The 26031-nt window shown below is 39.0% G+C and overlaps 1 protein-coding gene across 5 annotated transcripts; it reads left to right on the top strand.

Annotated features, from left to right (window-relative positions):
• Positions 1-218: 218 nt before the first annotated feature.
• Positions 219-26021, top strand: LOC137669141 (uncharacterized protein F13E9.13, mitochondrial-like). Of its 5 annotated transcripts, none has more exons than XR_011049059.1 (8): positions 229-307; positions 452-527; positions 1700-1782; positions 8859-9039; positions 16440-16590; positions 18753-18880; positions 23471-23772; positions 25006-25085. XR_011049059.1 is itself a non-coding variant. In XM_068411046.1 (8 exons), the coding sequence occupies exons 2-7, from the start codon at positions 455-457 to the stop codon at positions 25194-25196; spliced, it is 807 nt and encodes a 268-aa protein (XP_068267147.1). In that variant the 5' UTR covers positions 229-307; positions 452-454; the 3' UTR covers positions 25197-25227; positions 25941-26021. The 5 variants fall into 5 exon arrangements, 4 of the variants coding, with proteins under 4 accessions (XP_068267146.1, XP_068267147.1, XP_068267145.1 ...); XM_068411046.1 differs by lacking the exon at positions 23471-23772 and adding an exon at positions 25941-26021 and having other exon boundaries at positions 25006-25227; XM_068411045.1 differs by lacking the exon at positions 23471-23772 and having other exon boundaries at positions 219-277; positions 25006-25874.
• Positions 26022-26031: the final 10 nt, after the last annotated feature.

Genomic DNA, 26031 nt, shown 5'->3' with positions numbered 1-26031 from the left:
GCGCCGAGCGGGACATTTAAACGCGCGGCGCGGGGCCGCCTCCCCGCCCGCACACGTGGCCCCGCGCGCAGCGCCGGGGGCCGGCGCCCGGCCGGGGCGGGGTCTGCGGGGGGCGCGGCGGGACGCCGCCGGCCGGCCCCGGGGGAGCGGCGCAGGGCACCGCGGGGCGCGGGATCCCGCCATCCCGCGCCGGGGCCGGCGGGGCGGAGCCGGGGCCGGGCCGGGGGCGGGGCCGGCGACGCGGAAGCGGCAGCAGCAGCGCGCGCGGCTGCCGCAGGTGGGTTCAGCCGGGCTGGGGTGAGCTGAGGTGAGCGGAGCGGAGGAGGGGGGCCGGGCCGGGCCGGGCCGCCCGCGAGCGGGAAACGGGCGCGGCCTGCCGCCATGGCCGGCCGGGGCCTGCCCGCCCCGCTCACCGGCCCTGATCCCCTCCGTCCCGTCCTCTCTCCCGCAGGGCATGCGGCTGCCCGGGCTCTTAGGGCGGCTGAAGTCAGCAGTCATCGGAGTGGTGCACGTGGGAGCGCTGCCAGGTAAGCGGCGCCCGCCCGGCACGGCCCGCCGGTGGGACCCGGCCCTGCTGCCCTCTCGGCGGCGTCACCCTTCAGCCCGGCCGCGGCCCTCGGAGCAAAGCCCGCTCCCCTGGAAACCCGTCCCTTCGGCCGCCACCGCGGGCCTCTCGTGAAGTGCCGCAGGTCTGGGCATCTCCCGGTTCTGGAGGTAAAAGAGGCAGGAGACACTGCCGTGTAGGGAGCTACACTGGGAAAACAAGGCTTGGGTTGGTGGGCTTTCCATGCTGTGCTTTAGGAGGCGATGGTTGGGAAATTATGCAAATAGCCGTTGGGATAGGATAGGTGTTTGACAGCTCTCGCAGGTTCTGAGAGGACACGGGCAGCTCAGACAACAGGCAGGGTTTGTTCCACTTTGCCCTCCTCATCCACCTTTCCAGGGGCTCAGGGTAGGCAGAGCTGATTACAGCAGCTGACCTTCCCCTTGACAGGCTGGTGCCTGGAGCTCACCCTGCTCCATGTTTTGCCAGAAGCAGCCTCCGAGCCCTACAGCCAGCTGTAACATCAGACCAGCCAACAAAGTTGTCAGAGGGCCCTTCACAGCCCCCATTTCAGACTCTAAGTGCCTGGCTTTAGGAGCCCAAGTGACAGAAAAGACTTTGGAGTTCATCTTAAGGGAAACTCATTGAATTCCAACAAAACCCATGCGTGTTCATTTCTGCCATGAAGCACTAATACTGAAGATCAGATACAATCAACCTTGCAGATTAAAATTTAAGATAGCTTTAACTAATTTTAAATTGACTGGTGTTTAGCACAGGTATTCTGCAGACTTAGAGGTCAGTCTTGCCCTAGGTTGTATTGCGTGGAGCATCACTAATGCAGGATAAGCTATAATAAGTACAGGAATAACAAGCTAAGAGCAGACCTGGTGTAATAAGAGATTATAGCAGATATTCCTCAAGTTTGTGAATTAGATCTAGGAGCCGAGTGGTTACAGCAGATCTGTCAAGTTCAGCTAAGGAAAGAGATGCCACTAAGGCATGTCACAAGGAGATACAGCAGCCTTTTAGCAAGCTTACCCTGTTTCTCCCTATTTCAGTATACCAGTCTCTATGGTTATCCTACTTGAAAGCTGTTACTGTACATGGTTTTGGTTTGTGCGTGCCCTGGGCTAAGCAGCATTATTCTTGCAGGGACACCAAGAAGTTCTGTTCCATTGACCCAGATCATTGATCAAGCTTGTGAAGAGGCAGAAGCTTACAAGGATGCTGGAGTTGTAAGTTTTGGGTTCCTTCTTCCTTTGGCAGTATTTACACAAAGCTGCTTCTGCATAGCCAGCATTTTAGATTGAGTCCGAGTGTACCTGTAATTTATCAAAAGTATCTTAAACCACACAGTTCAGGAAGACGTTTAAATCCACATCTTGTATTTCAACATAGTAGGCCTTTAGATTATAAAACCTAAAGTAAGCATCACATACACCCAAAACAATTGGAAAAGCTTAGATTCAAACTGCAATTCAAGTTGCCTAAGTCAGATTACCATCAGTTTCTAAGAATCAAGTCAATTAAAGGGAAAAAAAACCACAGATGGAAAGTTGACTGCAACACGGATGGTTGCTGGCATTCTAGGTATCTGGCTGTAGGATGGTTCATCATCCAGTCTGACAAGCCACTCTATTTTTCGTTCTGTACGACACTCTTGTTTCATGAAGTCCTGGAGGAATGCCATGTTCACAGCCAAGGCACTGCATACCTCAGTCACTTGTAGGCTGCAGGATAGCCCCACATTTGTGTTTGTATCAAAACGGCACAGATTATTCAGGGACTAAAAAAATCTTAGGCCCTTTTCTGCCCTCTTTAACCCTTCTGTCCTAGTCCCCTGGCAGCAAGCGTGCCTGCTTTGTGCATCTAGAAGAGAAGGCCCAAAAGGCCAGTCTCAGCCAGAGGCAAGAAGAGGCAGGTACTACTGACTGAATTTTCATTGGACCTGAAGTGGTGTAGTAATCTTCATAGGTCAGTAGATTTTAACAGGGTGTATGTCCTTTTGAAAGGTCAGATATGCTTTAAACATTTCATTGCACCTTGTCTTCAGGTGTTGATGTGCTTTTTATTTGACCTGCCTACAGTTTTATGTACATTTTCTGGTGTGGTAAGGTGGTGTCCAAATGTCCGAGGCTTGAAAATGTCTTAAATGAACAAGTAATTGCTGCTCTGAGCTGCTGTTTCCTGGAAAACTTTAATAACAAGCCAGCTGAAATCTTCCTAATGGCATAAATTAGAATGATACTTTACAGACAGAACAAAATTGAATCTAGGAGCTTAGTCTAAATTATAGAAGACCAAGGTCAAACTGCAAGACAAGTCACATGAAGCAGGTTATGGGCAGAGCACTAGTAAGGCTAAATTAGGAAAGAGTCCCGAGAACAGATTTGTTGAAAGACTAAACAGCAGTGCAGAAGAATGAAGTTTACATAGGCAGGCTTCAGTGCCTGTGAAGCAGATGGGCATGTGCAAGATGCCCCATTAGGATAATCTCTAACTGCAAGTTGTACAGAATTAGTACATTTTCTTCCATTTCATGCCTGTTGAAACAACAGGTGTGCAACAGCTCTGTATTCTGTACTGTGAGTTTATATTTTGTCTCTACAGTTACAGTATCAACATGAGGTATAATGTGATTTGATCTACATCAGAAGTGGCAAGTACTAGTCGCTGTCTTCCGGTGTTAGAGGAAGTGGTTACACAAGTGATCTGTAACTCTTAAAGCCATTGCCCCACATTCCAGTGCTTGTTTACCCACTTCTCTTACATACTAATTACACATTGAAACTATAGCAGCAGGGAGAAAACACCAAGTATACCTAAATGTGAGGGAGGGTACAGAAGCAGTTACTTTCACTGCTGACATGCACGAACTTGGAACAGGTTTAAGACAAGACTTAAAATCAGTACTAACACAAAATTTTAATTTGGGTTTTATACTTTCTTTTCAACACTTGTAATAAATTCTGCTATTCAGGGTCTAACTGGTTTACCTTTTCTCCTACTGCATTGCAGTCTCTGAACTTGAATATATTTTTAAACCTACCTCTTAGGTAGACAAGTGAGGTGAATGCAGTCATTTCTCTACACATTTGGACAAAATCAGAGCTTAGACTGAGCATAGCTTTATTTCCTGCAGAAGTCATAAGAACATCAGTATACACTCCACACTAATCTCCATTCTAAAGGTCTATACACATTAGTGTTACAACAATATGACAAAACAAGTCCTTTATTAATGCCATAAAGGTCAGAGATAATCAGGAGAGCTTCCATAAGTGTCAGTGTGATTGCCTAACACTTTCTGCAATTCACTTGTTTAGTTTTTCCTAGTACTTTAAGAAAAATGCAAGTTTTCATGACAGATATTTGAGGAGCTTCCTGGCTTTTGCACAGAGATCGCCACTCTTCCGAACTAACTATCCTGCTTCTGTAATGAGAATATACTTGGGTTTCCCCCTCAGTACTCTGAACTGTTAAGCTGTCTGTTTTTCTCGTGAAAGAAGAGCTACAAACTTAAAGGTTTTTTTCCACGGATGTTTCTACTGACAGTATTTCCACATGCTGCCTACAGTAGCCTTTAAGAAGGTACATAACCATCTTGCTGCTACTAGATATTTACACATTGTCTCAAGTTGCTTGAATTGGCGTTAACATTTAGAAGTGAAGTCTTGCTCACTCAATATGCATTGCACTTGGAAGTAAATCCTAGTATACCTCAGAAAAAGGTGACTTGTCTGGCACATTAGCAGCTTAACATAATAAGTGTGAAAGATTTGTGGTATCAGAGCACAGTAATGAAAACAAGTGAGTGCTCAGTTAGGAAGCCATCTGTGCTCAAAATGCCTATGCTTTGTACTTGTGTGTTGCTAAACAATGAAATTCCCTAGACAAGATTTTATAAGCAGCAAGCTATGAGGCATTATGATCCCTCCCCTTTGTATCTGCATTTGTTTAAGAAAAATGCAAAATATATATTCAAGTTAACTTTCATTCATTCAGTTCAGCCTGAGTGAAGCTTGCTTTGTAGCCAGAAAATAGAGCACAAGTTCCCTCTAATGTTATTGATATAGATCATTTTACTGCTATTAATTATTGTTGTTATCTAGTTGTAGCTACTTGAATAGCTGACATTAAAGACAGTCAGAGATACAGAAGTAAAACTATTCCTTTAAAAAAAAAATCCCAAAAGTATAAAGCTGTATTGAGTTGTAAACAATATGATGCTTCTTATGGTGCAAAATTTTAGGCTTGCTCCTTTTACCAATGCTGGTTTTGGAGATTGCATTTGTTGTTTTTCTGATCCTCCTGACCCTTCTTTTGTCTCTGTACCTGGAAGGGGAGTTGCTAGTACATGGCTTAACATTGGTGCTTTTTAAAAATGAAAAGTTTCAAGCCTATTATTCCTATAACTACAATAAGAGTTGGAATTCAAATTATTTAGAGTTTAATAACAATTGAGAAAGAATAAACTAGTATTTCTGCATAGAAACATGGAGATAGTTATCACTTAGATTACCGAGGTTAACATTTCAAATCTCAGCTATATTACAGTAGAATAAAATAGTAAACAAACCTTCCCCACAACTACCTTCTATAGCATATGCAGGAGAATGTAAGATACCTACTTACCTATATTAAGGCAGGAACCTCTTGCTCTGGAGGCAGAGTTTTTAAAGGCATTGCTAGGAAGCTGTGCTTAGACACAGCAAATAAATGCTCTACAAAGGCACCTGCTTTCCCTTATAAGGGGCACATGACTCTGATGGTAGGAAAGACTGTTGTTGTCTTAGTGTACACCTGAGCCTGTATAATAATGGCTATGGTACATTAAGCTCTCTTTTTCCCTGTAGGAAAGAGTAGTTCTTTTAAGCTTGCAAAGGTTTGTATTAGTATGTAAGTGTTTGTAGGTAAAGCTTTTCTGTTGGGGGAGACACTGAGGTTAAAGTTGCACTAGGTAAAAGTTACGTTAGGCAGATGCCGAGTTACAGCTTGTATGATTGTTATACCTGTTGTGGTTTTATCGTGTGGTGTATTTTTAAGGCTTTTCTGCTGTGATATGTGTGCATGCAGCTGAAATGGTTGAAGAGGTCATTTCTATAAGTGCAATAAAACTGAGGAAACTATTTTTCTATATGATCAGAGAGCTATTTAAATGACCTATTTTCCAGTAGCTAACTGTGATACAAGAGGCACTTTGCACATATGTAGCACTTCAGAAGTCATGAAAAGTAACAAGGAAATATATTGTTTGAGAATTACTGATACTAAGGCTATTATATATCAGGAACACTTAAATCATCTTAATATTCAATGAAAAATGAACACAAAAGATATTTGCTAGAGTTTTATCTTGTACTATCCAAATAAATTCTGCCTTGGTGTAATACAGTAGCTGTTCCAATAGACTTCTAAACTATAAGCTTAAGTTCTAAGAACTTTAGTTTAGCATAACTGTTTTCTTTCCACCATTTTAATTAGCTATCTGATAGTACTGAAGTCTGTTTTATACACATATCAATTCAGTAAACACAGAAATCTGTGGTGTTATATTTTTTATATAAAATATGAAAGAAAGCTTTGAGTTAATGCATCTGTAATTCAGCTCTCTGTATTACAGAACATATGTTGTTCTTTTTTAATTAAACAAAACATAATATGCAAAAGAACATAGTCTGTTGGATGGTACCAAAAGAATAACACATTATTAAAGTAATGCCAAAAATATTCACTGTAACTGTGAACCTTGAGGCCATAGGAAGAGACAACTGCTGAAAAGTGACTACAGTAAGTTTAAGGCAGAAGAGACATGTTGGAATCCTCCCATATGCCTGCATTTTGACCTACAATTCAATCAGATACTTTTTATGCATAGTAATATGGCTAGGGTTTAAAATTAATTTTTAAAAGAATTAATTCATTAATGTATCTCATGGAATAATTTGTTTTATGCAAATCCTGATCTGTCAAAGCAATAGCAACTCACAGAAAGCTCAGTTTCACTGCGGAATTCTTGTGGGATTCTGCTAGCCCATTTTCCTGCTTTTTCAGCTACCAGCGTGGCTCTTCAGGAGCTGAGCATCTGAAGCCCCATTCCCAGATGCCTTTGTTGCTGCATGTTCTATTGATGTTGATTCTTGGCTGCCTGAAAGTCTGGGGCTTCTAGTTTGCAGATTCTAGCTCCTTGCCCTTATGGTAAGCTTGGAGTTTCCCAGATATCCAGGTTTTGGTGAAGTCTACCAAGTAGAGCATTCTTGAGCCAAGGGCTTCCAGGTTTTGTGGCCTCAAGGAATTACCTGGTTTTTAGGGTTCATTGTATTTTTTGAGTTTGTTTTGTTAATAGTTCTACATTAATCCTTTTGCCACATACTATTACTAACCAACTTTGCATTCTTGCTTAGACTGACCTAATATATTCATGTGTACAGAGGGCAGAAGGTGAAGGAATTTCTCTTTCTGTTGGTACCACAAAGGATTCAGTAGTTGTGCCTGAGGTACAAGACCATTTGGTCAGTTCAGGTTTGTTGGAACAGTCCTGACCTCATTCCAGAGAAACCAATTAAAAGTTTGTAATTTTTTTTTTTATTTCTGAAAATGCTGTGGGTTTTCTGAGGACTGGTTGTCATCTTTGTCACATGGCTACCTCCCATCACAGGTAGAGAAGTGTGGATGTTAAATTATACATTGAATTGGACATAGAAACAAAATCAAGGACAGATGTTTTGGTTCATTGTCATATCTGGTTTTCCTTTGCCTAGTTGAGGCTTTCTTGGACTGGAATTCTATAATTAAATATGCTGATGAATGGCACCAAATAGTGTGTAGTCTAATGTTTCCGTTAGACTTTTCCATTAATAGGTTGTGTCCTTTTGTTTTTAAGGTAGCGTGTGTTTTGTGTTTTTAAATACTCAGCTGTAAGTCATTTGGTAAAGGCAGCTGTACCCTGGTGTTCTGAATGTATGTGGGTTGTGTGCTTGGACTGACCATAGTCTTCCATTGGATTATTTCCATTCTCAGTTTTCCCCATCCTCCACATTAGGTGTTCATTTATGATGTCTGTGACTTAGCCTGTAATTCAGCCATTAAACGCTGACTGCGTTTTATATACTGTCTTATCTTTTACTGCCAAAAGGGCTTATACACTACAACAAAGATTATAGAAGCGTTACGTATGAAGGTTTTTAAAAAAGGAACCCTTTTTTTTCCCCTCCTCAATTCTCTATGTTATTATTAATCAAACTTCTTTGTTTAATCTCTACTTGTATTTCCCGCCCCCCCGAATGTTCTTTCTATTCTGGTTCAGTTACAATATCTTTGAAATGTAAAGCTCTCATTTTGAAGGATTAAGATCTGTGATAAAACTCCAGAGAGAGTGGAATATATTTTCTATATATACAATTAATTTGTCTATTTTTTTGTATTTTTAGATTGAAGCAGGTGAGAAATTTCTAGCTTCTTTTAACATTCTGACTGCAAAGGCAAAACATCAGGCTTGAAATATGTTTCAAGGCTATACTTTTTACTCTTGTTGTTAGTCCTTGACAAAATTATATAGGATTTGCAGTTGTTGAAAACTTTCTGGTATATACTATACAATGATTGGAAAAGTACAAGGTACCAGATAATGTACAAAGATTTTCAATAAATAACATAAATTATATCAGCAGAGTATTTTATCATCACTCCATTGTCTGCTAAGAGTATGTCTGTGTGGAATGAGAGGTATAGTAGATAATAAATAGCAATATTTTCCTTCAAGTAATTCTGAATCCAGAATGGGAGAAATATCAATAGTTAAATGCTATGGCACACTGCAAATAGGCACAATAATAGTCAGACAAAACATTCCTTTATCCAAAATAATACTTATTTTCTGACACTAATTGAATTGAAAATTGCCTTGATTATCTCTAAATCCGCCGTTATCCAAACATACTCTATCCTATAGTCCACTTCGATAACTAAAGTTTGACTTTACACTGTTTTTAATGAGGTATAAGATTTAACTAATTCGCCTACAGTTCACCTTTTAGGATGGATCAAAGGAAACCAAATTGATGAATGTATAATTAAAATAACATTTATTTCTCTTCGTGATTTCCCTGCAAATACCATGCTGTTGATGAAAGCACTTTTACAAGTGGTTGTATGCAACAACACAATTTACTGTAGATAATCCTTCCTTTGAAGAAAAACCTTTAAACTCGTGTGTCTTTTAATACAAAACAGCGTAACGGTAAACTAGTCGTGTTTTATAAGTCCCTTTTTTTTCCAGTTTAATCATATTTCTTTATTATAATCTCCACAGGATGGCTTGATAGTAGAAAACATGCATGATCTTCCCTACACGGTGTGTCCTGGCCCTGAAGTAACTGCAGCAATGACAGTTATTAGTGCTGCAGTGAGGCAAACCTGCCCCCATCTCGTGCTGGGTGTCCAGATCCTGTGTGCTGCAAATCAACAGGCAATAGCAGTTGCTCTTGCTGCAGGTAATAGAAATGACTCATCAGTTATTACTGTTGTTTGCTATGGCATTTACTCTCTGCAAATTGTGCATTGTACTAACATAGATACCGTGAAAAATGAGACATGAAAAGCTCACTGTACCCTGAAAAAGCAGAAATTAGATTTTGAGAAAGATGCCTGCTTGATTATAATAGATGATACTTGCACACTGCTTCAGTTGAAGGCAGCTAAATATCCCAAGGCCGCTGCTGCAGCTTTCTAGGTGAAACCTGTCTAAATATAATGATTAGTTTAAACCTACTCATGTTTAAAAGCCACCTTTGGTGTAACTCTATTTACTTCAGTTAAATTATATTTGAGGATCAATTTAACCCACTGTGGTTAAGCATCCTGTTTCAGCATCTAATTATATGTTGTTGCTACTACTGTTATCCATTAAAACTAAGTTTTCATTGCCTTTTTTTAATGAGTGGATGGAATGAAGCTTTTTATATAATAACAAAAAATTCAGTGTACAGCTAGCCAAACTACTTAAAATTAAATTGCATTTGGGGGAATTAAATATAAATTAATCTATCTTTATTGCATGAATCTTAGACTTGCTAACCTTTCTGCTCCTACTGTAGCTGAAGCAATCTTAGTTTTTCATATGTAACATTCCATGATTTAAAGATGGAGGCTTGTTTAATATGGAAGGCTTATACTTTCTAAGTACTTCATAAATTGAGGGTTAATGCCCGTCTTTGTCCAAATTGCATATGTGAGTACAGTAAGGTTGCATGTTTTTGAATGTACAAATTTTATAAACAGGCAGAATTTTGTAAGAATGCAAAACTAAAAGATGCTGCTGTTAATTGAACACCATACTTCAGGTAAAATAATATAGACTAACTTATCTGCAGTGGCAGTTTTAATTATGTTGAATGTGTTGTAAAAGTATTAAATTCCTTTTTTCATGGGGGAATTCTTGTTATTAGATGTGTTTTGAACTCAGATTTGTTTTGAGTGCTTTAAAATCAGAAGTTGTCATTTTCAAGGTATCTGGCTACTTGACAAACTGACAAAACCTAATTTTTATGGCTGCAATAGAACCTATATGAAAACGTAAAATAAAAATGCTAACAGTATCCAATTTTAGTTTTTAGGGATTATATGCATGTAGGATACTTGAGGTACATAGGCATTTGCAAGAATATTTACACATCTTATTTTTAAAGGCAATAGTCAAACTGTTAGTGAGTTATGCATCCTTTTAGGAACAAAATTGATCACTAAACAAGGGATATAGTGTGGGAACAATGTATTTCTCTTACTCCTCAGCAATGATTAATGAGGGAGAGAATTCCTGGAGGGCTTGGATTTTGCTCAGGCTCTACTACTGTTCTGTACTATTTGCTCTGTAACCGGAGAACACCAGCCAGGAAGGGCCTGTCTTTAATGCATTTTATTCATTGCACTTCTTTAAAAATGATTGTCTCGAGTTCACTGAACAGGAAAGCAAAAAGAAAATCACTTTAAGCAAAACCATAGTAAAGTGAGTGCTACTTTGTAGGTAGCAATTCTTTGAGTAGTTTTTCTGTAGCAACTTAGTAGTGACTTTAATGTCAATACAGTTTTAATAGGTGGCTATTAATAAAGAGAGCCCTGTATGCTTTCACTACAAAAAATGCTTGCTTAAAGGTGTTTTAGCTAAAAAGCATATGTAGCATCTCCTGCTACTACGCAGTCATTTCATTTTCCCTGTGGAAACTGCTAGGTAGAAATAACTTCTGAGGAGAACTGCACAGGGAAATCGTTAAGTAGTCTCTAGGTGAAGGTAATGATTTTATTTTGTAAAGGGGGAAAACAGCAGGTTTACAGTGTGACTAGAAGGAGCTCAACATCAGCAACATGTGGTTATGCTAATAAACATGTTGTTGGGTAGCCACATATTAACAGATGAAATTACTGAATTTTCCTAGCATATTGACAAAGTATTGGATAAATCTGAAAATAACAGTAATAAATCAGGGGATGAGGCATCTGACAAGGTTGATATTTTTAATTTATTTTGGTTCTTTAGGAAATATTTATTTATTCAATTAGGGTCCTAAAGGAAGGAATGCCAGCAAAAACGTGTTCATGCTGGGTGCTTCAGCAAAGGTGTGGGGCAGTGGTAAGAAAATAGTGGGGGATCTTGAGGAAAAAGGGAACTGCTATGTCTCCACTCTTCTGACAGAAACAAGCAGTTCCTCATGTTATCAAAAAACAACTGTTCTGAGCCAAAACAGTTGTTGCCAACATCCTCCCAGTTCCAATAGGTTGCTGCAGGCTGTTACACCAGTGCTGGATGCTCTTGGTTCAGTGCACCGACAGGGTGTTGAAGGAAGCGGTTGCCCAAGGGCGTCCACCCGGCAGCCCATGGCATGCTTCTGCCCTGGGCCTCGCTGCAGGGCCTATGTTCCCCCTCCGTCTGCCCCACAAACCAGCATCACTGTGTCTGAGCTTTTGCTTTTGACTTCAAGAGGTTATGTTGAAAGCCGCCGGATTTCTCTCTGTTCCTAAGGGCAGAGATTGCAATGTTAACCCACTCAAAAATTAGTGTCATTATATACCCAGATAGTAGGGGAGATTCATGTCATACCTTTCTTTAGTATTAAAGTCCTCTGCTGCTCAATTTTTATACTCTTCTATTGTAGGTGTTTTAATTTAAAATACAGTAATGTCCCTGAGGAGCCGTAGACCACAAAACAGAGACAATACAGAATAGCACAGTTTTGTATTTATATTTTTGACTGGAAGCCATCTTAATCTCAAATAATTATTCTCAGAAAAACAACCCTTCTTAATAATTCATTTTAATGACGTCCTCCAAAGACTGTATTATCGTCCTTCTTTCCTAAAATGCTCTTTGTGGAGAAGCAAGTCAGAATTCATTTGCTAGGGTTACTTTTCAATTGGTTCATTATTAACAGGTGTACCATGTGTTTTTTAGAGGTGTGTAATTTCCTGTTTGTAGTTTCTGATTTAATTAACTACATCTGCTTGAGGCTGAAACAGAATGATGTATATAAGCAGGTTCTATGAGCGTTTGTAGAGGAGATAAAAATACAAATGCTCCCTTATTTATTTTTGTTTACCAAATATTACTGGTTATCATTTCTCAGTGCCCAGGAATGTCCACAATATGTTCACTAAGTCTGGGTCAGATTTAGGCATAGTGTTTGGCTTTCCTTACTTATTTATCAGTGTCTTTTGTTTCCTGAAGTTAACCATTGTGTTAATTTCATGAACTCATGTTGGTTGTTGTTGATTTTCCAAATTACATGGCTTCTCTTTTATTGAAAGTTTGCTAATTATGAAGCACTATTCATATTAGAGGGGACTGTTGTGTCTAAAGGAATTGCCCAAAAGCCTTCAGCTGCTATTTGTGTTTTCCCTTGCGTTAGTGAGATATTCTGCTTGGCTCTAACCTATCAGCGTAGGTCTTCACAGAGGAGATGCAGAGCCTTTGTAATACAGGGAGTATATGCTGGTGATACTCCCTTTATTATTTTGCACATTCTGCATGCTCTCCATTACCAACATGGAGCAGTGATTGGGAAGAAATAAATAACTGGCCCATCATAAACCTAATGGAGACAAAGTCAACGGTGAGAAGAAGGATTTCAGGAAATACTGCCATTGTGGAATATTGGCCGGGCCATCTGCTGATCTTCGAGGCATAAAACAGTCCCCATAGCTGTATCTCTGTAGTGATGTACGGGAACACTTTTGATATTCCAGGTACCCCTCCCTGCTGTATCTTGACTCCACGGGTGGAAAACCGAAGCACGTGGGCCAGAGGCAAGTTATGCTCTTGTGTTCTGGCCAGAGCTTCAGTCCGGGTGCCTGGGAGCAAGGACTGTAGGGTCTACTGTAGAGTGCTGCTTCCCTACACCTGGGTGAGCCTGTGTTACACTCATCATGAATCAGGGCTCAGTTTTTAAGTTTATCTTCTCTCATCTCATAAATTTAGAATGGAATAGTTCAGTTGGAAGGAACTTAAAATAGTCATCTAGTCCAACCGCATCTCCACCTGACTGTGAAACTGCCCTGTTTCGTGTTACGAAATCCCATTTCTGAATTAGTCTTCATCAATGATAATGACACAGTTGGTAGCTGATTAAGTGAGGCTTCATATCAGAAGATATCCCAGATACCCAGGTATCTGTATCTTTTCTAAATACAGCTTTGCTGAGACCATTCCTTTCCCTCATCCACTAGCAGACATATCCTCCACAGGAATTCACTTGCTACAGCCCATGATACTGTTTAAGGGGGGATAGAATTGGGCAGAACTGTATACTGCTTTTTTGTTTTTCTTTTTAACTGCCACCATATTAATGCTGCGGTGGGGGGAGGCAGCTAAGCTGAGAACTGCAGCAGGGCTGTGCATGCCTTGGGAGCGTCCGCGGGTGCTGCGGAGCAAGGCAGTGAGCGCTGCGGACTCTGCTGCGAGCTCTGCTGGAGATGCTTCTCCCAGGCCTGCAATTCATGCTGAGCGTGGAAGGAGCTGCTGCAAGACGATGTCCTGAGTAGTAAAGGGTCTTCGCAGCATGGAGACTGTATGCCTTTAGAGTCAATAGCAGGCAAAGTCAATACTCCTCTGAGTTTTCATTTTCAGCACAAAATCAGTCTTTCAGATTCTTTTGAATTATGAAGGCAGGAAGCACTGGGAGCCAGGATTTACTACTGCGCATATAAAACAAGATACCACCAATAACGTTACCTGCAGCATTTTGCCTTTGTGTAAAGGCAAAGATGTTTGCCTGAAGTCCAAAATTCAGCAGCACCCAGGAGCTGATGCCTTGCAGAGGCCAGATCCCATTCTGTGAAAGCAGTAAATCCCAGCTCCCAGCTCCTTTTGACTTTATAACTGAAGGAACAACATACCTGAGAAAGGGCTTTTCGATGGTTGCCTCCAATTCACTGTTTTGGGGTGTTAAAATGCAGTGACATGCACACTTGCAGCATGTAAGACGGATAAGGTAAAAGTACTATTTCCTCCAGCAACTCAGTCTTGCAGTATTTTCTCACCCAGCAAAAGGAGTGTTTCAGTCTGTCATTTTTTTTCTTTTAATCATAAATTATCGTGGGAAGGAAAGAAAAAAATAAAGCTTTTCTCTACAATTGATAGACCTTCACAGTTGTTAGGTAAAGCTGTTTAAGTAGGATTAAAGTAAGTGGAGTAACACTAACTTTTGAAAAAGAGACAAGCTCTAGTTCCCTGAGCAGGCCCTGCAGCGGCTGATCTTAATATAGTCTTGAAGTGCTGTTTATTAGGTTTTGTTGGAAATTTCCTGTTCATGTTTTCCAGTGAGATTACAAATTTTTTTTGTTCCCATATAAGTCAGAAATGGGGACTGCCTATTAACTATTCAACGGCTATTACCTTTCAACTTGCCAAATGTGAAAGTAAGCAATAGTATCATTCTCACGATTTTATGAGCGTAAAAATGAATTCATTAGCAGAATCTGATTATGGCTTCATAAAACAGAAGGGTAATGATTTGGTGCCTGCACTTACTACACTTGGTTAAAATTTGTATTTTCATAGTCCTCAAAAACCCAGACAGAGAATGCAGCCTTGTTAAACTAAGTACAATTCTAATGTTTAGGAGAAAGTGTTAAATTACTAAGTTAAGGAAACACAAACCAAGCATCAACAAACAACATGTAAGCAGTGACTTCAATAAATGAAATTACTCAATTAATAGCCCCTGCCCTGAGTTAGACATTATGATTGCTGTGAAATTGTAACATATCTCTAGACTCATCAATAGTCTTATGATTAGAGGAGAAGTAATTTTTCTTATTTAACTATGAATTGTACTGTAAACTTGGGTGATTTAAATAGAGCCTATATCTTTTGTTCCTAGATGGAGAAATCTCAGTCTAGCTATTTGCCCTGTGTTTATTACCCAATGTCTACTAACATCAGTAACTATACTTGTGGCACACTCTTGTCTTTGGATCCTGAGAATACTCCATGCTTTCCACCTGCTAATCTCAAGGCACGGGACAGCTTGCATTTGATTTGGCATCCATCTGTGATGTTTCTTGTTAGCTGGAGTCTGTGTTGCTAAGCAATACAGGCTCTTCTCTATCAGGCATAAGCTTCTGTTTCTGCAACTTCAGGGCTTTTGGAATGAAACTGAAATTTTAAAATAAACAGGCACCTTGTCATTTGGTAAATACGTTCTAAAGATTGTTTATGTTTGTATTTGAAATGTTTGTATTTGAAATGTGCTAAGGTGATGCCTCTCTTGCCTAAGCAGTTCTCTGGTGGGTGGTATTGCATTTGCGATGGCTGCTTTCATGTGCATTGGTTGCCTGGGTATGATGTCAGCTCTAATTAATCATGCAGCTGACTCCAAAGCTGGAGCAGCAGCAGAGCTTCAGAAGGGCTTGGAAGAGACCTCTACAGCAAACTGGAAGAAGAGCAAAAGCTGCACAGGATGAGTGCAGAGCTTTTACACGTATGTTAAGTGACAGGTGAAATAAACTTCAAGGCTATGAAAGACTGGATAGAAGAGAGGGATACAATAAGGGAGGCAGAATTCAATTTTGAGCCTCACAGCTGTGGGCTTATTACACCATGGCCCAAGGCTTCAGTATTTCAACACAGAGATATTTCAAGGCTGTGTAGGGGGTCCCTGAGAGTAGATGAATGGCCTGTGAGAAGTCATTGCTATTCGTAATCTTCCTCTTAAGTATCCATCCCACAAAACCTTCCTAGTGCAAAAAATGAATTAATATGGTGGAAACCATGTTGCTAAGACATGGTAAAGTTGATGGTCAGAGTAAGTTCAGAGTAGACTAGAAAACGTTTCACTTGTCCTGAACCTTATCTTTTTGTACCTTTGGCACAGCTCTAGAAGTAATATGTTGATGTGGTGCTATCTAGAAAACAAGCTATATACAGATGGAGAGTCAAACAGGTTGTATATTATGTGTCGCAGGCTGTGTTTTCTTGCCTAATTTCCTAAAGAAAGAAGACTTAATGCTATTCCTGTGTCCATGTCCTTGTTGCTTTTTGACCTGATGGCCAACTTCAGGCGTATTTAGCAGGGGAATAGATGATGGGAAAGAAGTAACACAACGAAAGAGTATCTGGAAAGAGGGGAGAAACCCAAGTTAATGACCCTTTTTGGAGAGAAGACATTAGGACAACGGAGCTATGTTTTGACCTACCTGCTCCTCTGTCGGCACATGGGTGAAAATAAAGAATGTAAAACTTAAATATGTGGAAAAGCGAAGTTGGTTAGTTCTAGAGCATATGGAACAATTTGGGTTGGGATCCAATAAGAGGGGCTGTAAGGTGAGGTTTTGTTTGGTTTTAATATTTCTGTTTTTCAGTCTTCAGTTTTAGCTAAGATACTGCTATTTTTTTTTTTTTCAGGTCTTGATTTTATCCGTGCTGAAGGGTTTGTGTTTTCTCATGTTGCTGATGAAGGGATTATAAATGCCTGTGCAGGTAACCTGCTACGATACAGAAAACAAGTTGGAGCGGAGAACATTCAGATTTTTGCTGATATTAAAAAGAAACATAGGTAAATACAAGCAATATTTTATGTAAATCTGAATGTAATAATGATCTTATATTTTTCTCCATTTTCTGATTTTTTTAAAATGCCTATTTAGTGTCAGGAATGTTAATGATATAGGGAGAGCTTTATTGTTCAAGCAATGTCTTGCAGTGCTATTAGGGGATATGTTTAAAAATAAATTTGCACCTGTAAGCTGCAGGTTGCTGCATCTGTGAAGTTTGCGGTTGTTTAACCTTCAGGATTTATAAATGCAGACCGTAAACATTTTGCATCTGGTATTAGGTGAGATTTTGTGTACTTGTGTATATGCCTATTATGTTTAAAGAAATTTTGTTTCTGGAGGCTAGGCATCCAAGGTTATTTTTAGTTATGCAAGCAGTTGCCATATAAAAGCATCCAAATCATAATATTTTGGCATTTTAAAAAGCTATTCTCTTTTTTTTTTCTCCTTCCTGCCAATAATACTGGTTTATTCTACTTAAATCAGTGCTGTCTATGTACAGATTATGTTCTATGATTATCAAACAGAAGGAACTTATCACAGATGAATCCAGTTTCTTTTTTGCTGATACTTTACCGTAACTGTCACATGGTACTTTCAGCTATTTAGACGTCACTCTTTGTTTTTTTCCCCCAGAAGAACTGCTCAAGTGTTATGTATTATACTTGCTAAATAACCTAATTAAGATGTTTGTGTGTAGTATGTGGGTAATCATGAGAATAACCAAGTCTGGAAGATCTTAAATACCTAATAAACAGGTAGTAAATTTCAAAATAGAAAGGAAACAATGCAGTGTGGTCAAATTAAGCTTTTAAGGTCCTTTCAGAGTGGTTTCTTTCTAATGATTTCTTTACATATATATATGTATGTATATATATAAATAAAAATGCATTGCATTAGACTTTTTTGTGAAAAATTGATTGCATCATGTGATTTTTTTTCTTTGTCTTGACAACTGATGAATTGATATTTGGATTATACTTTCTGTTGTTCAAAGGGTTTGCTTTTTAAGAAAGGAAAAGAGGTTTTTGTTTCAGGCAGATTCATAAGCTGAGAAGGAAATGTTAAAGGGCTTGTTGGTTGAGGTTTGTAATGTAGAACAGTATGCCTGCTGCTGAGAGCTGCTAGCCTCCTGTTCTTTAAATGAGGAGAAACTATTTTTGTAGTCTACTTGATGTGTTACGGCTACCCTCCTTGTGCTAGTTTTAGGGTGCCTACTACTCTTAAGCCCTGCTTCAACCTCATTGTATGTATTAGGTATTTAGGCCTGCCTTTCTCCAGCTGCAGAAAGGGAGTTAGCATACTTCCTTTTGCATCGATCGCCGTAAGTGGGACGCACTGCACGCATGTGCTGCCTCTGAATGTGGCCAGAGCATGGCACCCCCCAGAGCGTTGTCCATCCGGGCTGATCCGGGGAAGAGGTTGGCTCCATCACTGCTCATCAGTGCAGCGTGTTGGCTGTAGCCATTGTTTTCTACTTAAATGGAAATAGAGAAACAACAAAGTCAGGTGTTGAACCAGCAATGGCTGGAATTATTTCAAAGTTTAGAACTGTTTAAATTAAAAGCTACTATTGCTATAGGTTTCAGACTAAGTATGTCACCCATATATCAAAGACTGCTGTTGAAAAGCTAGGTTGCGGGTAATTGATGTTTGTAACTGCATGTAAGATGATTCCTGTGATTATATCGTAGGTAATAACTATACTTTCTGTTAGTTGGACTTTGTGAAATGAAGTGGAGGGTGTTAATTCTGTTCTAGGCAACAGAATCTGATTTATGAGTGACTGCACATCCACAGCTCCCACTTGAAGTCGGAGAGCTGTGTGCGCTCAACATTTCTGAAATACAGGTGCTCAACATGTAAGCAGCTGTCTCAATTGACACTTGGTAGTTCACACTTAGCAATCACTCTTTAGAGACAGGAGACCCAGAGCAATAGCCCGATCAATTATGGCTCCCTGATGGAAAAGCTTGGGCTTTTTCCTCTTGTTCGTAATTTTACTGCCCAATTTAAAACAAGACACTTTCCCTCTCTCACAAAGCCTGCCTTTGGTTGTTCTGACAGCGGGGAGGATGAAGAAATGCAGTCTAAACATTCAACAAGATGGATCACAAACGTGTGTGCCGACAGTAACCACAGGGTATGTTCCTGCTGTTCACAGTGCTCACGCTCTGACGGCAGATGTTGGCGTGGCCGAGACCGCTTCGGCTGCCGAGCTCTTCCTGGCTGACGGGGTGGTACTGACCGGCACGGCTACCGGATTGCCCGCAGATCCTCAGGAGCTGAAAGGTGAGAGCTGTCATATGAAGCGCGGACAACAGGCAGTGAATAAGCTTCTGGATTAACGTAGAAAGAAATCTATATATCTGCTGTTCCGTAAGGAAAAAAGAGGGAAGAAAAGAAACTCTCACTGCGGAGTTTGATTTGATACAGCAAAACTAGTGTGACTGAGGTGCTATTCAGATTGGATGTCGTATGTGTCTAAACAACAATTTGGCAGGATAAAAATGAAAATTATTTCAAGCTTTTATAACACTGAATGATGCTGAGGCTTAAATGAAAAAAAATAGAAAAAATGTCTGTAAAATATGTAAAAAAGACTGTTCCATTTCTAAAAAGTCTTAATATAAGAAAAAAACTACTTTATAGCCTTATTAGAAAACTAAGTAACTATAAATCTTTCCACTGAAGAGTTAAGCATTTTTATCTTTCACAATGAAAACGGAAGTCCTGCAAGAAAAAAGGCATTTTGATAAGGCAATGTTCCAAACAGGGATATCAGGGAAAATAACTGCTGAGAAGATTTTCAGAAAGTATACAAGTTTATTGGTAGATAGAAAGGTATTACAGCAAAATAATTTTTAAATGGTGTGGACTTTTTATCAAGGGAAAGTCATTTGACCTATGAGCTCTGACCTTTTCAAAAGTTTCATATGATTCTTCATATTTTTATATTGGCATATGTTTGAGCTGTCTTCATGAAAATGGATTGCTCCCATGCTAGAATTAAAGTTCTGTCATGGGGGCATTTGATTTTCATCACTAATTTTAATTTGGATTAATGGCTTGAATTTGAGGGTCTCACTATATAAAATGGAATGTGTATTTTTTTAGGTTTTATTTTTGCTGGCATGCTTAAAATTTAGCATGTTCTGAAGTTCCAGTGCAGAATGAATTGTATTCAACTTAAGGTAGCTGATGAGGGTGAAAACCATACTTTACTTGCCATAGATACCTCAATCTCAGACATCTTTTGAAATTATATGAAATCATTCAGTGTTTTCAGTGTTTTACCTATATCATACATGCTTAAGAATATTTAAAATGAATGTTGAACTTGTGAAAATGTGTTCCTGTTTCATACATATTAAACAATCTTTTTGTTAAATATATAAATTACTGGGCTTCAGTCACCAATGTTAAAAAGAAAATGATGGTTTGTTGTGAATATTGAACTCTTGAATTAGTTGGGTCTTTTGGTACAGTAAACTAGAAATGGGACATGGAACAGGTGACCCTGAAAACTAGGCATATTTTCAAGACTACAAAATTTTGTTAATCTAGAACTCTATCCCTGCCTGCAATTAATGTCTCCACCACCCTTAATGCAGACTAAATAATTAAAAAAAGGATTTGATAAGTCTTAGGGCAAAATCCTCGGTTAAATTCTGCTTTCACATATGTATGTGCAACCTCCATTGATTTCCTGCATCAGAGAGCAAAACCTAACCTCTAGGCTCATAGGTTTTTTATCAGAGTACTCCAACCAGACACACCATGGCTTATGCTTTTCTTTCATGGGAACAAACATGTCAGTCTGTGTCTTGTTCTCTTTCTGGGTCCAAAGAACAAAATGAACCAGAGTTGGTAACTGTAATGAAGTACACACATTAATTTTGTGTTTGGATTTTTGCTATGAAATCAAGAATCTGTGGATCACAGATTTATTTTACTTAAGTCACAGGATGTTGGATGTTAGCAGGCCCTCTTGTAAGAAGGATGTTGGCTTCAAACAGTTAAGAGAAGAACTTAAAAATCAATATTCCAGGGTATAAGGAAATGACAAATTAGGCATATCTATGTCAGCAGATTCTTAAAAGGAATCAGATATACAGTCTACAAAGTTGGTGTTGATGTGAGTGAAATTTTGCATTTCACAAATTTATGCAGCCCTGGAAGTGCTGTATAACAACGATACACACAATTGGGCACCTTTCATCACACTGCAAAGCATCTCTTGAAAGCAGAACTAAGAGACAGATGAGATTTTTGTCATGTCTTTTTTTCAGCTTTGTTGTGCAGTAACATAGAAGGGTTTTTGCTTTTGTGTCTCTGGGTTGAATTGACTGATTTGTGATGGTGTGTGGGAAACGAGTGTTTCCCTGTGAAGCCAGAGAACTGTGTTCAGTAGGGTTTTGTTTGTAGTTTGTGTCGCTGCCTTCTCATAGGCAAGCATCAGCATCGCTCCTGGCAGTGGCTGGCAGGCTTTGCTCTGGGGCTCTCTGGCATACCAGGCACCAGTGGTTGATGGATTACAAGGTCTAAAAATCAGACTTCAGGTTGCAGGAATTATAGCTGAGCATTTCAAATTACAATTACTTTATTTAATAAACTATATTTTCATTTAAGAGGTTATAGAAGCTTGTTCCAGTTTACTACATTGTAAAATGTCCTTTGGTTGGAGAGTGAATCTATCAGGTTTTCTGTTTGGGTATAACTGCTGAAATACCTGCATCACATCCAGGCTCTATTTTAAGTGATCAAAGCTTTGTATAATGACTGCTTAGTTATCTGTGTGAACAAAGCAAATGGCCTCAGCTTAGTAACCAGTGGAAGATGGGATACATCGTGAAGCTTAACAGCTGGCTGTGACTGTCACCTCCTTAGTTATTGGTCGTAAAAGGGGCATCAGGACTGATTCACCTTCTCACATTTTGATGGTACATTTAGGTCAAAATAGAGGCTGCTGCCTTTGCAGTACCCTCATGGAGATGATCAGATGTGAGTCTCTGATCTTACTTTTTGTAAGCCCTAGATTTAATGTCAAGAGAAAAAGTCCTTCGAATTAAAAAACTAAAATGTGTTACAGTGGAGCATTACCATAAACATAGTGTTGTGTATGGTACTGCAAACTGCCGTGATTACTGCATACGAAAAAGCTGTTCAAGAAGAGTAGCTGAGCAAGTTATTGGCATAGTGGTGCTTATTTTTACGCTGCTCTTTGCCATTGTTTTCAAGCTAGGGGCATTTGGCCTTTATTTCATGTAACTTGTTCATGCCATAGTTCAAATGCTTTCATTGTGCTTTGCAACCAAGCACTATTTCATTTGATTTTATTAAAGACACGTCTGCAGATATGCAGTCACAAGAAAGAGCACAGTGCCCTCTAGTTACAGTTTATTGAAATAGAAATGTGCAAGTTGTGTAAACTTTAGGATCTTGTTACTGTAACGTCACAAAATTGTCTCCCTTTCTCTTCGTGTCAAAAAAAAAAAAAAAACAAATCAGAAAAAAGCCAAGAAAGCTGAGAGAGATTTGAAGCAAAGCTCTGTGTTTAGAGACATCTTGACAGTGACTGAACATTGCCATGCAAAAGCATATTTCACTGCTGTTGCTTTATTTTCTTTTACAAGCTAGAATTTGTATTAACACAGCCAACAGACAAATCACCTTCTACTAATCAACTTTAGGCCTTGATGTACTTGAAATGACTTAAAAGTAGCATCCATAGCATACTTAATTAGGTAATCCAGTCTCATTGCAGACTGAGCACTCCCATTGCCGTTCTTCACATTGTCAATCTGAATAAATCTCCAGCACAGGAGATGTGTGTGGACTCCATGTGTCACGTATGGATCACAGCAGAACTGGATACCTTGCTACTTTGGAAAGCTTTGGGGTTTTTTATAGTTTTGCAGCAGTCTCAGGTTTCACTGGTTTTTACTCTTTCCCTAGTAGGGCTAAGCATTTGTCTTACACCCATGTGATCATTCTCTGTTTAATTATTTGGCTCTTCATTTTTCCTGCTGATGTGAAATATTTGTAAAACAACTACCTGCTAATGTGCCTTATGCACTTGTCATAAAAACAAATATTGACTTGGAACTCAGTTGCTCTGGGAATACAGTAAAGTACTGTTGCACAAATCTCTGGTCAGGTATAGCACCTTAATTATGCATTGGTATCTATAGAAAGCAGATACATTTCTAAGAACATGTAGATACTATATAAATAAAATTCTGATTTTTCTAGAACAGGATTTCAGTAATAATGCTATAAATAACTAAAAAGGAATTATTTTGTTGCTATAAGCAGATTACTATAAGAATATAAAATATGCATAGAAATAACTATAGTTTTAATCATATATGCATGATCCATCTGCTTTGTTTAAAATTTTCAATAAGGACTGTGTGGAATGGTTTTATTTTTGTGTTAAAATGTTTGTAAGAAGGAGTTATTGTTCCTAGATGGAAAAATGGCAGGGCATGTGACCTAAAGAGAGATTCAAGAGCATTTTAGTTGATCCCCTTTCTTCGATGAAGTAGAAAGGTGATAAATAATTGTCTTCCCTGAAGCATAATTAATAAGTTAGGCTTCTGATGAAACTTCATTTGAACAAACAGTGTTTTGAAGCAGACTTTTATATGTTGCATATATGCTTTCCCTAGTTACCTCAAGCTCTAACCATCTTACATCAGCTTATCACCAATTAAAGCAATTTATATGTTTTTAAAGGTCAGAAATAATGCCTCTCTAAGTAAGGGATGAAGCATTCAGTCCTATGAGTGACTCTTAGGATGGTCGGTTTGAAATGAAAGGATGAGAAGGATGCTTAGTAATTCTTGAACTGAGATTTTTAATTTTTTTTTTTTCCAGAGCTAGTACTGACCCAAGTCTGCAGAAGATACTCTAATAACCTTTTATTTATCTATGGGGAACCTTTCCATGGTCAAAACAGCCAACCCCTTTTGTTTTTATTTTAAAAAATGTGAACTACGGTAACTGAGCCATGGATCAGTTTCTGCACAGTCAGGTCTGTCAGAACGCATACATTTCACAATGAACATGATCACCTGAACCATGGACTGAAGTCCACACCTGTGCATGAGGGATGAAATGGATCTGTAATATTTTGAGCCCTGTTTTGATATTTTGACTATTCTTCCTTTTGGAACCAGGTAAAGGGTTAGATAATTAAGTCACACATACTGTATATAGAAGAAATAATTGGCTTTTTTGTTCCATTGCCATTCATAGAAACAGAAGTAGTCTTTATCAGTACTAACTTTTGCTTTCTGGTAAACTAGCTGGAGCTATCAATGCGGTCTATATGACCACTGCTTACTCTTCTACTTCCTGAAATTTATCATGAAGTAGAGAGCATGTTCCTTTTCCATTCCCTGTGAATAAGGCCCTTCTTGTTTCTTCACTGAAGATCTTCTACTAGTTGTCAACATAGCGTAAATTCAGCAAAGAGACCTGGCAGAAATACACACCAGTCCAACTACCATTATTGTGATTTAAAGTGATGACTGAAGACTTGTTATGAGCACAGCAGCTCTGCTGAATAGTTCTGCCACTGTAATGATCTCACTAGACTTGCAGAAAAGAATCTGAGCTGATACAATGAATGGAAACAAGAATGGCATCTTATTCTTTTAGCTGTATTTTGATTACTTCATGGAAAGATTGGGGGAGGTGATTATTCACATCTTAAGGTGAGGGAAAACGAGAACACAGTTAAGACTCCACAGGGGGCATGGGAGCCCACATGGTCACTCCAACATCAGTAAATCCTTTGTCAAGGCAACGGACCTGGTTTGCCTGGAATCTTTGGGTGCTACTGGAACACAGCAGTAATGATAGCTCCCTTCCATATATGTGTAGTACCTGAGGCACAACGGAGCCTCTGAGCGTGATGCTAACAGTCACAGTCCTGCTGTGCAAAAAATTCTTGCATCCAGCATCTCTTCTTACCAGGGATGTGGAATAAAAATGAATTTATGGCAGAATATAGTAAAATGTAGTACATTCTCTGCCAGCCAATTCAACTTCATCTTGCTTAAATCCTTGAGAATAAAGGGGGGTACAGGTATGGTACCAAGACCCAACTTTCATATCTTCCATAGCACTGAAACCATCCTCTGATATGTGGCCAGGAATGTTCTTCTGCAGCGTTTCAAACAACAGAATACAAAATAAAATAAAAGTGAGATTTTTCTTAACAGTTGTTAAGAGCTAAAGGTGCTTTTTTTTTCTAGATAAGTTGTTTTGTTCTATAGTAGAAGTAAGAAATACCATGATCATGAGTTTCTTGATACCTTTCTTTATTGTTGAAAAGCTACGCAAATTAGTCTTGCTGGAGTTTCAAAGATGGGACATAACCATAATTTTGGTTTTCTTCTCTTCAGAGGTTAAATGTGCTGTGAAGATTCCTGTGTTGATTGGGTCTGGAGTGACTCTGGAGAATGTGAGGAACTACTTGGATGCAAATGCTCTGATAATTGGATCATATTTCAAGAAAGAAGGTTATTGGGCAAATCGTGTTGATCCTGACCGAGTAAAGAAGTTTATGGAACACATAAGTAAACTGAGAGAATGAGTTTGTCAGCAAACAGTATTTTTTTGTGTGTGTAAGTGCAGTATGATACATCGTACAGAATTAATGCACAAATGTGTGCTTGAATGGCTAATAACATTAAATGAAAATGCACATCATCTCCATAACTAGCTGGGAAACATGGTGACACTTTACAATAAACTGGTACTCTGATGTTTGTTTCTAGGCAGCACATTTCTGTGGCACTCAAAGCCATCACCAATGCAAAACCAACTCCGAAAGCTTGTGTAGTATATCCTGTCTTATAAGTAAAATGCTTATGGAGTTTAAGAACTTGTAGTAAATATTCATCACAGGTGAGCTGAGTTTTGTTTTGCCTATGAGTACAATAGGATGCCCTAAGTTTACAGCTAAGAGTATTATAAATTGGACAAGTTAATTAGCCTTTCAGTTTCCCCATCTGTAAAATGATGATAATAGTACCTACATCACACGGGGGTTGTACGACATAATAAATGAATGAATGTACAGCACTTTCATCTTCTCAAAGGAAGGGCTCTATTAAAGTTCAAGATCATTATTTTTTTATTAGAATTGTGCATTTATTACAAAAATGTAGTAATTGTATACCACACAAAAATCTAAGATAATTGGGAAATTGATTTACTTACAATACTTATTAGAGAATAAAAGTAAATATTGAATTGCATTTTAAGTAGAGTTGGAATTTAGTCAAAATGTTTTTGCAAGAATTTGAAATTTTAATAAAGCTTTATTATTTTTCAGCAAGATCCTACAGAGTTGTACCTCTCTGGACTACTATTAGTGATGTTAAAAACTGCCAGGTTCCTTCCAATGCACAAGGTGTAATTATGAT

This window comes from Nyctibius grandis, chromosome 12, assembly GCF_013368605.1.
Source record: "Nyctibius grandis isolate bNycGra1 chromosome 12, bNycGra1.pri, whole genome shotgun sequence".
In the NCBI taxonomy this organism is placed as follows: Eukaryota; Metazoa; Chordata; class Aves; order Nyctibiiformes; family Nyctibiidae; genus Nyctibius; species Nyctibius grandis.
The sequence above is the reverse complement of the archived record's forward strand: the minus strand, read 5'-3'. Positions and strand labels throughout refer to the sequence as shown.

Coding starts and splice junctions, on each gene's coding strand:
- LOC137669141 (XM_068411046.1), top strand. CDS start 455: ATGCGGCTGCCCGGGCTCTTAGGGCGGCTGAAGTCAGCAGTCATCGGA. Junction 1,783..8,858: donor CTTACAAGGATGCTGGAGTT/GTAAGTTTTGGG, acceptor TAATCTCCACAG/GATGGCTTGATAGTAGAAAA. Junction 18,881..25,005: donor AGATCCTCAGGAGCTGAAAG/GTGAGAGCTGTC, acceptor TCTTCTCTTCAG/AGGTTAAATGTGCTGTGAAG.